Source organism: Martes martes, assembly GCF_963455335.1.
Source record: "Martes martes genome assembly, chromosome: 11".
In the NCBI taxonomy this organism is placed as follows: domain Eukaryota; kingdom Metazoa; phylum Chordata; class Mammalia; order Carnivora; family Mustelidae; genus Martes; species Martes martes.
Genome location: NC_137899.1, coordinates 80,845,448 through 80,858,575, shown reverse-complemented (window position 1 = coordinate 80,858,575; position 13,128 = coordinate 80,845,448). Strand labels below are relative to the sequence as shown.

Sequence of the window (13,128 nt, the reverse complement as noted above, 5' to 3'; positions counted from 1 at the left end):
TGCATCTATTGAGATGATCATATGAATTTTGTCCTTCATTAGTGTGGTGTATCACCTTGATAGATTTGTGGATGTTGAACCATTCTTGCATCCGTGGAATAAATCTTGCTTGATCATGATGCATGATCCTTTTAACATACTGTTGAATTCAATTACCTAACATGTTGTTGAGGATTTTGCATCTATATTCTTTAGGGATATTGGCCTGTAATTTTCTTTCTTGTGTGTCCTTTTCTAGGTTTGGTATCAGGGTGATGCTGGCCTCATAAAATGAGTTTGGGAGCATTCCCATCTCTTCAGTTTTTGGACAAGTTTGAGAATGAGAAGTACTAAATCTTTGAATGTTTTGGTAGAATTCACTGGTGAAGCTCTCTGGTCCTGGACTTTTGTTTGTTGGGGGTGTTTGATGACTCGACTCAATCTCCTTATTAGTAATTATTATTTTCAGATTTTCTATTTCTTCATTATTCTGTTTTAGAAGATTGTATTTTTATAGGAATTTATCTATTTCTTCTAGTTTGTCCAATTTGTACAATTTTTCATAGTAGTCTTTTATGATCTTTTCTTTGTATTATTATTTGTTACTATAATTATTTGTATTATTTGTATTTCTTTGGTGTCATGTGTAACTTATCTGATAACATTCTGATTTTATTTATTTAAACCCTCTCTCTTTTTTCCTTTGTAAGTCTAGCTAAAGGTTTTTCAGTTTTATTTATCTTTTCAAAGAACCAGATCTTAGTTTCATTGATCTTTTCTATTGTCTTTTTAGTCTCTATTTCATTTATTTCCACTCTGATCTTTATTTTCCTCCTTCTACTAACTTTGGAATAAATTGTTCTTTTGCTGGTTCCTTTAGGTGCGAGGTTAGTTTGTTTGAGATTTTTCTTATTTCTTGAAGTGGTAGCCTGCTGACAACTATCTCTCCAATTGTTTCAGATTTCTAGGGCTTGGAGATGCTATCCTCTCTGGTCAACGGAGGCAGGCACTCAAGGGGCAACTCCTGTGTTGGCTCTACTTGGCTGCTGGCTTTGGCAGGGCTGTGAGTGCAGCGCATTCAGCTTCCCAGCTCTGGCAGGGATGCAGGGGCAGTATAGGAGTAGGGCACACCCGCTAGTGTTAGCAAGGTAAATGAAAAATGCCAAAATGGCACCAACTAGCACTTCTATCCATGGACGGATCCTAATGGGCTCTGCCCCTCTGTGAAGACACTTTTAAGATTAACAAATGACTCTCCTTCATGTACGATCTAGGCAATTTTCAAACTGCCGATTTTGTGTTGAGTCCCAGCGTGGATGAGTTTGTACATGAGCTCTTAAAGAGTAAAATCTCCAGGGCGCCTGTGTGGCTCAGTCACTTAAACATCTGCCTTTGGCTCAATGACCCAGGATCCTGAGATTGAGCCCCATGTTGGGCTCCTTGCCCAGCGGGGAGCCTGTTTTTCCCTCTTCCTCTACTTGCCACTCTTCCTGCTTGCGCTCTTTTTCTGTCAAATACATAAATAAAATCTTTTTTTTTTAAGAGTAAAATCTCCATTCCCTACAACTTCATGGGTCTCCTGAACCTAAGCCTCATTGGTTTTCAAAGTCAGACATTTTGGGAACTCCTCTCACTGGTGCAGATCCCAAGAGTTGAGGTGCTTGATATGGGGCAGAAACTCCTCATCCTCAGGGAGAAACTGCATATTTTGAGATACCTCCCATACTACATCTGAGGGTTTTGGTGAAACCACATTCCTGTCTCTTACCTGTCTGGATGTGACTCTTTTATCCTTTGTTATGAAGGAAACTGTTCAGCTAGTTCTTGGGTTTATTTTTTGGAAGAAATTATGTCATGTGTAACTCTAGATATGTTGTGTCTGTGGGAGGAGGTGAGTTCAGTTCTGCCATCTTGAACCCCAAACCTCAACCATTTCTTAACAATGTTCTAAAACAGAAACCCACAATTTTATAGCTAGCAAAGCAACAGATTCTGTTCAGAATTTCATTTTTGTTGAGTCTCCCTGTGTTTCTTCAAAAGCTCAGTTGTCTCCAAAAAGCAAAGCAGGAGGTTCTTAACTTCTAGGTCCATAAGTATAGGAGCTGATTTAGTCTCATCCATGTCACATAACTTGGCACTGTCCTTCTTTCTCTGAAACATAGCACAACAAAAAGTTTTTTCTAGGCTGATTTCTCTCTTTTGATAGGAAGGGAAGGCAGGTATACGCTGGTGCCAACCAATGGGCACCAGGGAATGCAATTCAAGTCACGTATGTCTTGCCCCAGGGAAAAGGCAGTAACTTGACTATTCACTCCAGAAGAACTGGAAGTGCATTTTATAACCAAATAAAGGTGAGCAGAAGCATTCATACACACTAAAAGGAGCACAAAAAATGGACTATACACTGTTACCTGTTTTGAAGGAAATGTGAAAGAAACTTCACAAAGGAGGATTTTTTTGTTTTGGTTTGGTTTTTCATGTATACTAAATTTGGCTCTTAGAATCCCTAAGAAATAACTATTTACTGCCCAACTCAAAGCTGTGAAGGCCTTTAAGTTTCTTCTTGCTTTCTCAGTGACACAGCTCCATTCAGCAAATGTGGTTATGATTTAAATGATGATTTCCCAGTCTCATTATTTCACCTTGCATTTTTCCTTTGTTCTTTACAGGAAGCAGAATGTGCCTACACACTCTTTGTCATTGCCATATTTTGGCTTACAGAAGCTTTGCCTCTGTCAGTAACAGCTTTGCTGCCTGGTTTAATGTTTCCACTTTTTGGGATCATGACTTCTAAGGAGGTAAGTCCTCTTGCAAATGTTTGTCATAATTAGGTTCCTAATTTTATACTGATACTCCCATTGAGAAAAGCTGTATTGAAAGGGAACAAGAGGGGCACCTGGGTGGCTCAGGTAGTTGAGGGACCAACTCTTTGATTTCAGCTCAGGTCATGATCTTGGGGTCATGAGATCAAGCCCGTGTGAGGCTCCACCATCAGTGGGGAGTCAGCTCGAGAGTCACTCCCTCTGCCCCTTCTTTTGCTCTCTCTCTCTCTCAAAATAAATAAATCTTTTTTTTTTTTTTTTTTTTTTTTTTAAGGGAACAATAATCCTGTTGAGAAATGCATGTCCTGCCTTCCCAGGCTGATATCCATGCCTGGTGACTCCCTCCCAACAAAAGGACCAACCTTTCACATCCTGCATTAGCTTTTTCTTTTCAGCAGAATTTGGTCTCGCACAGTGTTAGAAAAGCAATTTTTGTTTTTAATGAAGAAAAAGCTACCCTGTTTTCTTTTCCAGAAACCTGCCATTTCAAAAGATAAAGCCAAATTAACTTTCATGTGTATTTCTGTTTTGTTCTTGCTGAGAGGAGTTTATTCATGCTGAGCGGTGTTTTTTACCTTTATACAATCTGAGGGTACCCGTCTGAAGAAAATGGATTCAGTTTCTCATTAAAAGCATGAAATGCATTGAAATCAGAATATATATCTTCATGCAGTCTCCAGCCATCCAGCACACAACTGCCTAAACCGCAGCTGGAAAAGTCTCAGGAAAGACGCCAAGTTCTAGATGCCAGTCCCTGCAATTTATCACCTTTGGACTTCTCTCTTCTGCCAGAGTCCAATACTGCTATCTTGAGGTTCATCTGTCTTGTAATGTGGGTGGAGATTTTTCCAGCTAACTAACCCATGATACAGGGTTTTTTGTTCTGTGGGAGAAAGTATTCTTTTCCTTCTTCTTGATGTCATTCTTCCTCATTTTGTAGTTCAAACTATGTTTTTGCATTTCAGATCCATTTTGCTCCTCTTTTCTTTCTGCATTTTTCCTTCCCTTATAATCTTGACTCTTTTCTTTCCCACTGATTGGGAAGAGAGAGTAGCCAGAGCTGACACTCTGCTCTCCCACTATCTGGGCTCTATAACTGAAGAAGTTTTTCAAATGCTCCAATAGGCTACATGGATCTTAGTAAAGGAAATTTTATTTTATTTAAAAGATTTTATTTATTTATTTGATAGACAGAGATCACAGGTAGGCAGAGAGGCAGGCAGAGAGAGAGGAAGGGAAGCAGGCTCCCTGCTGAGCAGAGAGCCCGATGCGGGGCTTGATCCCAGGACCCTGAGATCATGACCTCGGCCAAAGACAGAGGCTTAACCCACTGAGCCACCCAGGCGCCCCAGTAAAGGAAATTTTAAAAGAAAGGATTGGCAAGTTCTCAAAAATAATGTGTCAAGTTATTAACCCCTGTTCTGCTGGCTTGGGTGGTTGTACCTCCAAAGATAATTCAGTTGAACAGTGACATATTTGTCTCTTATGATTTAATAACAATAAAATTGACTTTTTAATAGAGACTGAGATAGAAGCAAGATTAACTAGAATTGGGGCATTTCTGTAGCAAACAGGCTAGAGGAAGACAGGAGAAAAAGGGTACCTAGGAAAGCCTGACTTTGTGAGAACTGCTAAACCTTTGCCTCTTTACGGGATGTGGACCCACAACTAGAGGCAGCAAAATTCTAAGTACCTTCAGCAGTTGCATGACTCGACTGCTGGTACCTGTCCAAGAGTCCTTCATCCCCCAGAAGTGTCGGCCTCAGACTAAATTAACAATAATAGAATCTTAGACTTAGAAGCACATTCTTCTGGTCATTTTGTCCTGGGGCAGATTCCTCCTCCCAATATTTCTTATAGATGAGATCACTCAGGAAATGATTAAAGACTTCCTGTGTATGGGCCCAGAAAGCCACATGAGGAAATAAGGATCATTTTTGAAAACTTTTAATACTTAAGTTTAATACTCTTACTGAGCACTTTGTATTAAAGAATATCAACAAATGTTGAATATCTCTCATATCCATTGAATAAAATCTGAAATGTTAAATATTTAATGTGCTCAATTAGATATTCCAAAACAAATATCATTATTATTATTGTCATTGAAAATATGTTTATATGTAAATTTTATACATATAAATATGGAGGTACACATATGTATTTGCAGATGTTATATTACATATTTATGCAGTCATTCCATAAATATTTATGTTCTAGGACTCTGCTAGGCTCTTGGGAATGTATCAGTGAATAAATACAGACAAAAGTCCTTGTCTCCTTAGGAGAAAAGAGACAATAAACAACCTTAATGTCTAGGTAAGTTACAGTGAGTTAGGAGGTAATTGGTGTTATGCAAAAATGCAACAGGATAATGAAGATCAGGAGAGAGTTGCAGTTTAAACAGGATGATCAGAATAGACCTCAATGAGCTGTCAATACCTGAACAAAGACTTACAGGAAATGGGGGAGTTAGTCCTGTGGCTATCTGGAGAACAACCATTGCTGAGGGGCAAATACCCACCACAAAGACTTCAAGGGAGTTATATGTCTGCAGTGTGACTAAAGCAAAATGAAGGGGAGAATGACAGAAGGTGATGTCAGGGAGATAATTTGTAGAGGGACTAGACCATCTAGGGCCAAAGTAGGCCACTGTAAAGTTTTAACTGTCAATGAAATGAGACCCTCTAGAGATTTTTGAGTAGAAAAGTGACATGATCAGTTTGATTTTTTATTTAAAAGGATAATTTGGACTGCTGTGCAGAGAAACAAAGCAGAGAGGAGGAAATGGGTAGCAGGTTATTGCAATAACCCATTTGAGAGGCCATAGCAATTCAGACCAGGGGTAATAATGGGGATATGGAATATATTATTAATGTATTTTTAAGATAAAATCAACAAAATTTCCTATATGATTTTATATGGCATGTGATGGGGGGTAAGGGGGAGGATTCAAGGATGCCTCAGAACTTTTTGACCTGGAAGCTGGAAAAATGGAGTTGCCATCAGTTGAGATGGGCAGAGTAGGCTTGTTGCAAAAGAGAGGCTGACACTGGGAGTACAAAGTTTGACGCTACGTTTGAAATAACTATTTGATATCTAACTGAAGGTGTTGACTAGGCAGTTAAATACAAATGAGTCCATATCTCATGAGATAGAGCTGAGCTGGAAATATCGGTTTGAGGATCATCAGCATATGGGTGGTATTGAAAGCTCTAAAACATGATGAGGTGATTTAGAGAGTGAGTGAGGATTTAAAACAACAACAACAGTACAAAGAAGACAAAGAACTGAGCTCTGGAAAATGACAACATTCAGAGATTGGTGAGAAGAGAAAGTACTAGCGAAGAATAATGAGAAGGATAGGTTATTGAGGTAGGAGGAAGGCCAGGAGAGTGTGGGGTCCTGGAATCCAAGTTTAGAAATGTTTTAAGGATGAAGCAATGATCAAATGTGTCTAATCTACTAATAGGTCAATTAATGTGAAAACTGGGAATCAACCATTGGAATAGCAATGAAACATAAATATTTTTAAAACAACAAAATATATATGATATAATTCTAATCATATGCATTATAACTGACTTTTCTAAAAAATCTCATTTGATTCACAAGCTTGATGTGAAGTATTATTGAACTTTAATAGATAAGTGTATTGACTTAAAGAAAGGTTGTGAACTGGTACATTTTATAGCTAAGAGAGAATCCAGGTACTCTGATTGCAAAAGTGCATGTTTTTTGATGAAATCCCATTTTGAAACAGATATATGACTTCAAATTTCATTAGGAATTTTGTTTGACATGCTTATTTTGCCTCAAAAATAGTTATAATTATCAGTGTTATTTATAAGCCAGTACCATTTTCTCTTATTATCTCCTATGCACATAAGCTATAAATAAACACATATGGTTGTGACTAAAGTGCTACAAATATACTAACTCTGATGAAACCCAAAGAATAGGTACTACAATGGGAAACAAAGAATGTGAAAATTCCTCCTTAGGTTTATAATTGATTTCATTTAGAGAGTTGGGCTGCAGGCCATGTTTTGTTTACATAGTCTATTAAGAGACAGGCAAACTATGAATCTGAGAGCCAAATCTAGCCGGCTACCCAATTTTTAAAATAAAGTTTAATTGGAAACATACAAAGCCATGGTCATTCATTTACATACTGTCTTTGGCTACTTTTTATGCTACAAAGACAAGTTGAATAGTTGCAATGGAAACAATAAGGCTCACAAAGTATAAAACATTTATTATCTGACCTTTTTACAAAATGCTAACAGCAGACATAATCTGAAGAGATTACAACAAGAATGTCTCATGGTCCTGGACTTCCTTCTGTGTTTAATCACTTACTAATAATTGCTTGCTTCTATGCATTCCTTTGCATATTTTTTTAAAGATTTTATTTATTTATTTGGGAGAGAGAGAGAGAGCATGAGAGGAGAGAGGTCAGTGGGAGAAGCAGACTCCCTGCCGAGCAGGGAGCCTGATGTGGGACTCAATTCCAGGACTCCAGTCGAAGGCAGTCACTTAACCAACCGAGCCACCCAGGTGCCCTTCCTTTGCATTTTTAAAGTAATTCTGCATTTATTTCTACATTGAATTCTCAGACTATTGGAATAGAGTATGTGGGTCTTATTTTCATGAGCAAAACTGTGAAAGATATAAGAGAAGAGGAAAACTCAAATGTCTATTCATTTTTCAATAATCAACTTGAATATCAGATCCTGTAGGATAAGTTTCCCAATTCCCCATTAAAAAGGTGGTAATTACTCTTTGAGCCTCAACTATTACTTGAAAAAATGTTTTTGTTTTTTTTTAAAGATTTTATTTATTTGAAAGAGAGAGAGAGAGAGGATGAGTAGAGGGGAGGGTCAAAGAAAGAAGCAGACTCCCTGCAGAGCAGGGAGCCGGATGAAGGACTCGATCCCAGACTTCAGGTCATGACTTGAGCTGAAGGCAGTCACTTAACCAACTGAGCCACCCAGGTGCCCCTGAAAAAATATTTCTCACACACCCATAATACCTTACTGCAATCTTTGTTAACTTGTTATTTGCATGTAATAACCTGTAAGCCCTTTAAGTCTAGGGACTTACTAATTCAGTATCTAATGCGTGCCAATATGTGCCAGGAATGTGCTAAATCCATAAATACAATGATCAGTAAGACACACCTCTGCCTTCAAAATATGTCTTATCCAATAAAGGGGATAATTAAGTAAATAAATGATCACTATTAGATGAAGATGTGCTCTCACAAAAGGAAGTAGCATCTGACTAAGTTGAGGATAGTCAGGGAAGGCATCTTAGAAGAACTGACATCTGAGTTCATCCATGAAAGAAGATGATGGATAACCAAAGTAAGAGAAGAGGGTCATTCCAGGTTAAATGACAGGCAAGTGTTGAAGCATTTCTGTGACTTGAGAATTTCACACATAGGGAAAAGTTTGCAGAGCACTAAAAGGCTTAACTGGGAAGGTGGGATGAAGAGTCTTATAAGAGATGCTGGGAAGATTGGATTTAGTCTTAAATGACATGGAGTCCAGTGAAGGAGTACAGGAAGTACAAGGATGTGATCAGATTTATACTTTAGAAAAGTAACTGTGACAGTGGTAAGGAGTGGATTAGAAAGAGATCAAACAGTAACCGTGTGAGAAACAGTTAGGAGCTTAATTAAGATAGTAATGTTTGAATAGAACAAAGTGGACAATTTAAAATATATAGGGAAACAGGACGTCTGGGTGGTTCAATGGGTTAAGCATATGACTTGGGCTCAGGTCACGATCCTGGAGTCCTGGGATCAAGTCCCCCATCAGGATCCTTGCTCAGCGGGGAGCCTGCTGCTTCTCCCTCTGCCTGAAGTTTCCCCTCTTTGTCTTCACTCTGTGTCTGACAAATAAAGAAATAAAATCTTTTAAAATAAAATATATGGAGAAATTAGAGAAAATAGGACTTTGTGACTAATCCACACATACTGTAAGTGAGAAAGGAAGCATAGCTGACTCTTAGCTTTCTAACTTGGGCAACTAAGTAGATGGAAATTTCATTTGCCACAAAAAAGGATATGCTGAATGTTTAGATGTTTGTGGGAAATTCAAATGGAAATGTCCAACTGGATACACCAGACTTACCTGTTTGGATACAAAGATTTTAGTGTCTTCAGCATTCATTCAGCAAATACGTATTGAATGCCCACTGTGTGCCAAACATTATTTTAGTCACATAGAGTTAGAAATTGAATCTGTGAGATTCAATCTTCAGGTGCACCAAACAAGAAGATTGGAGACAAAACCCTGTAGAATACCAACATTTCAGAAAAGGGCAGAGGAAAAATAATTTTCAATGTAGGCTAAGAAGAAAAATTTGGAGAGGCCGAGATAGACTTAGGGAGAAAAAAAAAATGGTTCATAAGTCTGTAAACACTGGTAAATTAATAATTTGAAATAATACTTACACTGAAAGTAATGATTGAGACAGGAAGATAGAAGTTTGGGAACAGAGTGTAGACAATTCATGTTTGTGATCTCTTTAGGAGCTCAAAGACCATAGCTTATTCATTGACCCCCTTCCTCCCTCTCTCATTCATCCAGAATTATTTACTGAGCTCCTCTTCTGTACCAGGACTGTACTAGGTACCAAATATGCAATGACTAGCAAAACAGATTCCTGGCCCTCTTAGAATGTATAGTATATTACAAAAGACATGCAACAAGCAGATAAGCGCATTATTTACATAATATAACATTCTATGAAGGAAACCAAGAGGGCTCTGTAATACAGAAAAATAGTAGAAACTATTTTAAAAATCTGGATATTTGAGAATTGAAGAGGTGTGAAGAGGGAAACATGTCAGGTGTTTATCATCGCATTCTCTGTTCATATAACAGTTTCAGTGCATGGTAAATACTTACCCAGTGTTAGAGTAATTAATAAGGGAAATAATAAGGAAATTGATAGAATTATTTTCTATTATGCAGTACCACAAAATGTAAAGAGGTAAATACAAACTGTGAAAAACAAAATAAATTAACTTTTCAAAAAACATAATGAAGAGATCCACTTGTCCACTTTTAATTCCAAAGCTAATTTTTACTTTCTTTTTAAACCAAGCCAAGCTTAGTAAGCTATATTAAAAATGCTAATACAATTTAAAATAACAAAATTATTATGAGAACTGATTTTTCTTTTTTTTTTTTTTAAGATTTTATTTATTTATTTAACAGAGAAGGAGATCACAAGTAGACAGAGAGGCAGGCAGAGAAAGAGGGGGAAGCATGCAGGGCTCCATCCCAAGACCCTGAGATCATGACCTGGGCCAAAGGCAGAGGCTTAACCCACTGAGTCACCCAGGCGCCCCAGAGAACTGATTTTTCTACTCCTTTGTGATTTCATATTGGAATAGTTATTTTTCAACTCTTCCATTCCTTCAACCAGATATATATATATATATATATATATATATATATATATATATATATATATATAAATTTTAAAGGGCTATTTCCTCTTATAATCCACTCTTTTCAACACAGCCTTGTGATTCAGTTTAACCAAGGAGGTTCTGAAGTCAGGTCTTTTAAATATCAGTCTCCTAAAGTACTATACCTAAACAATTAAAAATAAGGTTTCTGTGGTTAGATCATTTTGAAAAATATGTTGTATGTGGAATTCTACTCTGTGAGTGGCAATGCCTGTTCATATTTAAAGGTTTTGAGGAGACCTACAGGAAAGAAAATTCTAGTATTTCAAAACTCTTTGCTTTGTAAACTTACTTGACCACAAAATTTTGTTGTTGTTGTTGTTGTTTAAGAAAAAGATTATGTACCTAACATACTTCAGAGCATTCTTTGGTAAATAGATTGATCCAAAGTGTCTATACACTCTACTAATCTCTGAATGGTGTTAGCTAAAAATGGCTTAAAATGTTGGCTCCTATTCAAGAGTATTTATTTTATAGCAAATAATTTTGAAGTATTTAGGAGTGACACTACAGTTTGGGCATAATAGATGGTAACAAAGACACTGGCGGTTTGGAGACTCAACTTGGACTTTCCCAAATCACAATCACTGCTGTTCTACAGCAACAGCATATACCAGTTAACCCTGGTTTGGAGATGGAAAAATTAAGGCATTGAAGGCACTTGCCTGATGTTACACAGCTATTTCAAAATCCAGTATCTTGGGTACTTTTTTTTTTGGTATATATTTTCCTTTAACACTCCTATTTCCCGGTAAACATATAGAACAAAGTTAAATTTGTATTGTTCACATATCTACATTTTTCTTAATAGAAAGATTAAGTAGTTTAAAGGTCAAAGTTAAGAGTAGCAAAATAATGCTTTCTTGGGCAATATTATTTTTCCCCCATGAACATAAGTAATCATGGATTTAATAATAAATTTCAGGTGGCATCTGCTTATTTCAAAGATTTTCATCTACTGTTAATTGGAGTCATCTGTTTAGCAACATCAATAGAAAAATGGAATTTGCACAAAAGGATTGCTCTGAGAATGGTGATGACGGTGGGTGTGAACCCAGCATGGTAAGTACTCCATTTACTCTTCCGGGTTTACTTTCCAAACAGATCATATTTTTGCAGAGCAAATAACTAAATAAGTAAGGCATATCCAGGCAAGCATTCACATCACAGTAAAATTCATGCCTTTCTTTCCTTTGCAAATATGAAAAGGCTATAAAGTGACTGGAGTTGTAGGAAGAAACAACAACTTTCAGGTCTAATTACAGGGAGATTGGAATAAGTGCACACACCCCTCCTACCTTTCATGCACAGTAGGAGCCAAAGCTGAGAGAAGTCTTGAACCCCAACAGACAAGATGGTAGACTTCAGAGTAGATTTCAGTTGTATCTGTTTTATTTGGCTGATTACACATTCAAGATTTGTTCAAGAGCATTCTTCATCATGGGGAGGATGTTAAGAACCAAAGACAAAGACATTACTGACAAAATACAAACGTGTGCAGAAACATTCCAAGGTGAATGTTTTTCTTTTTAAATGAACTGTTACAAAGTGAAACAGTTATGAGATTTCATCTACAGAATGTGAAATCACGGGATGCCTGGGTGGCTCAGTTGGTTAAGCGGCTGCCTTCGTCTCAGGTCATGATCCCAGCGTCCTGGGATCAAGTCCCACATCGGGCTCCTTGCTCGGCAGGGAGCCTGCTTCTCCCTCTGCCTCTGCCTACCACTCTGTCTGCCTGTGCTCACTCGCTCTCTCTCTAACAAATAAATAAATTTTTAAAAAAATTTTAAAAAAAGAATGTGAAATCACTCAGTTGACTAACTTTCCCCACTGAAATAAATGCTTTTTTCCATTACATTAATTGGTTACTTTAGTTTTAGATCTAGCTCTTGTTAAGAATATAGATGTGAGCTAAAAAATATATGTGTGTGTGTGTGTGTGTGTGTGTGTGTATTTCCAGTGTCATAAACACTTACATGATAGTGTTAAGCTCTAAAGTATTAAGTGGTTCTTCCCTTCTCATTTTCTTTGAAAATAAGAAAATTTTATCAAATTATGTTACATGATTCATTCTAGAGTATATCTACGTCTGTGTTGATCATTTATGAATCAAATAGTTTCATTAAATACAAAGAATAACTCAGATGAGACAAATTTTTAAATAATTTGCTACTTAAAATGTTTATAACATGAATGTGTTAAGGAAATTTTGCTCTTGAAATGAAATGGTATTCCATACCTCTTGGGGTGCTGTAGATATGTGTATCTTTTCCTTGACCATCTGCTCCCTGACCGCAGGGGATGGGATAGTAAACCACCCAGTGAAGCAAGAGTCCTGTCCTTTATACCACTGAGTGGCTTTGCAACTTAAGGCATTTTCACCACACAGAAAATGTGCTCACTATCTTTTTTTTATAGGAAGATTTCATGTCTTGCCAATGCCTTAAATTAAAAGTATTTCTAGTTTACTTTTTTAAAAGCTTCTTTTATTTATTTTTCTCTTTTCTAGATTTTTTAAAAATTTAATTTTATTTTTTAGTGTTCCAAGATTCATTGTTTATGCACCACACCCAGTGCTCCATGCAATACGTGCCCTCCTTAATACCCACCACCAGGCTCACCCATCCTCCCACCCCCCGGCCCTCTAAAACCCTCAGTTTGTTTCTCAGAGTCCACAGTCTCTCATGCTTCGTCTCCCCCTCCAATTTCCCCCCAATTCACTTTTCCTTTCCTTCTCCTAATGTTCACTTTTTCTTGACAATCATTTCCTGTTTAAACAGATATCTAAAGAGTTTTATTTTGTTTTACATGTAGAAATTCTTCACCCAATCTGAACTT

At 37.2% G+C, this 13,128-nt stretch overlaps 1 protein-coding gene across 1 annotated transcript in view; it reads left to right on the top strand.

The window, feature by feature from the left end:
• The window catches only part of SLC13A1 (solute carrier family 13 member 1), a gene marked incomplete at its 5' end in the record, with an annotated part of 114,284 nt that overhangs the window by 19,569 nt on the left and 81,587 nt on the right, over nucleotides 1–13,128 (top strand). The window contains 2 exons of the mRNA XM_080818731.1: nucleotides 2,649–2,777; nucleotides 11,216–11,352. Coding sequence (XP_080674857.1) covers nucleotides 2,649–2,777; nucleotides 11,216–11,352 — 266 coding nt within the window. The remainder of the gene's footprint in view (nucleotides 1–2,648; nucleotides 2,778–11,215; nucleotides 11,353–13,128) is intronic.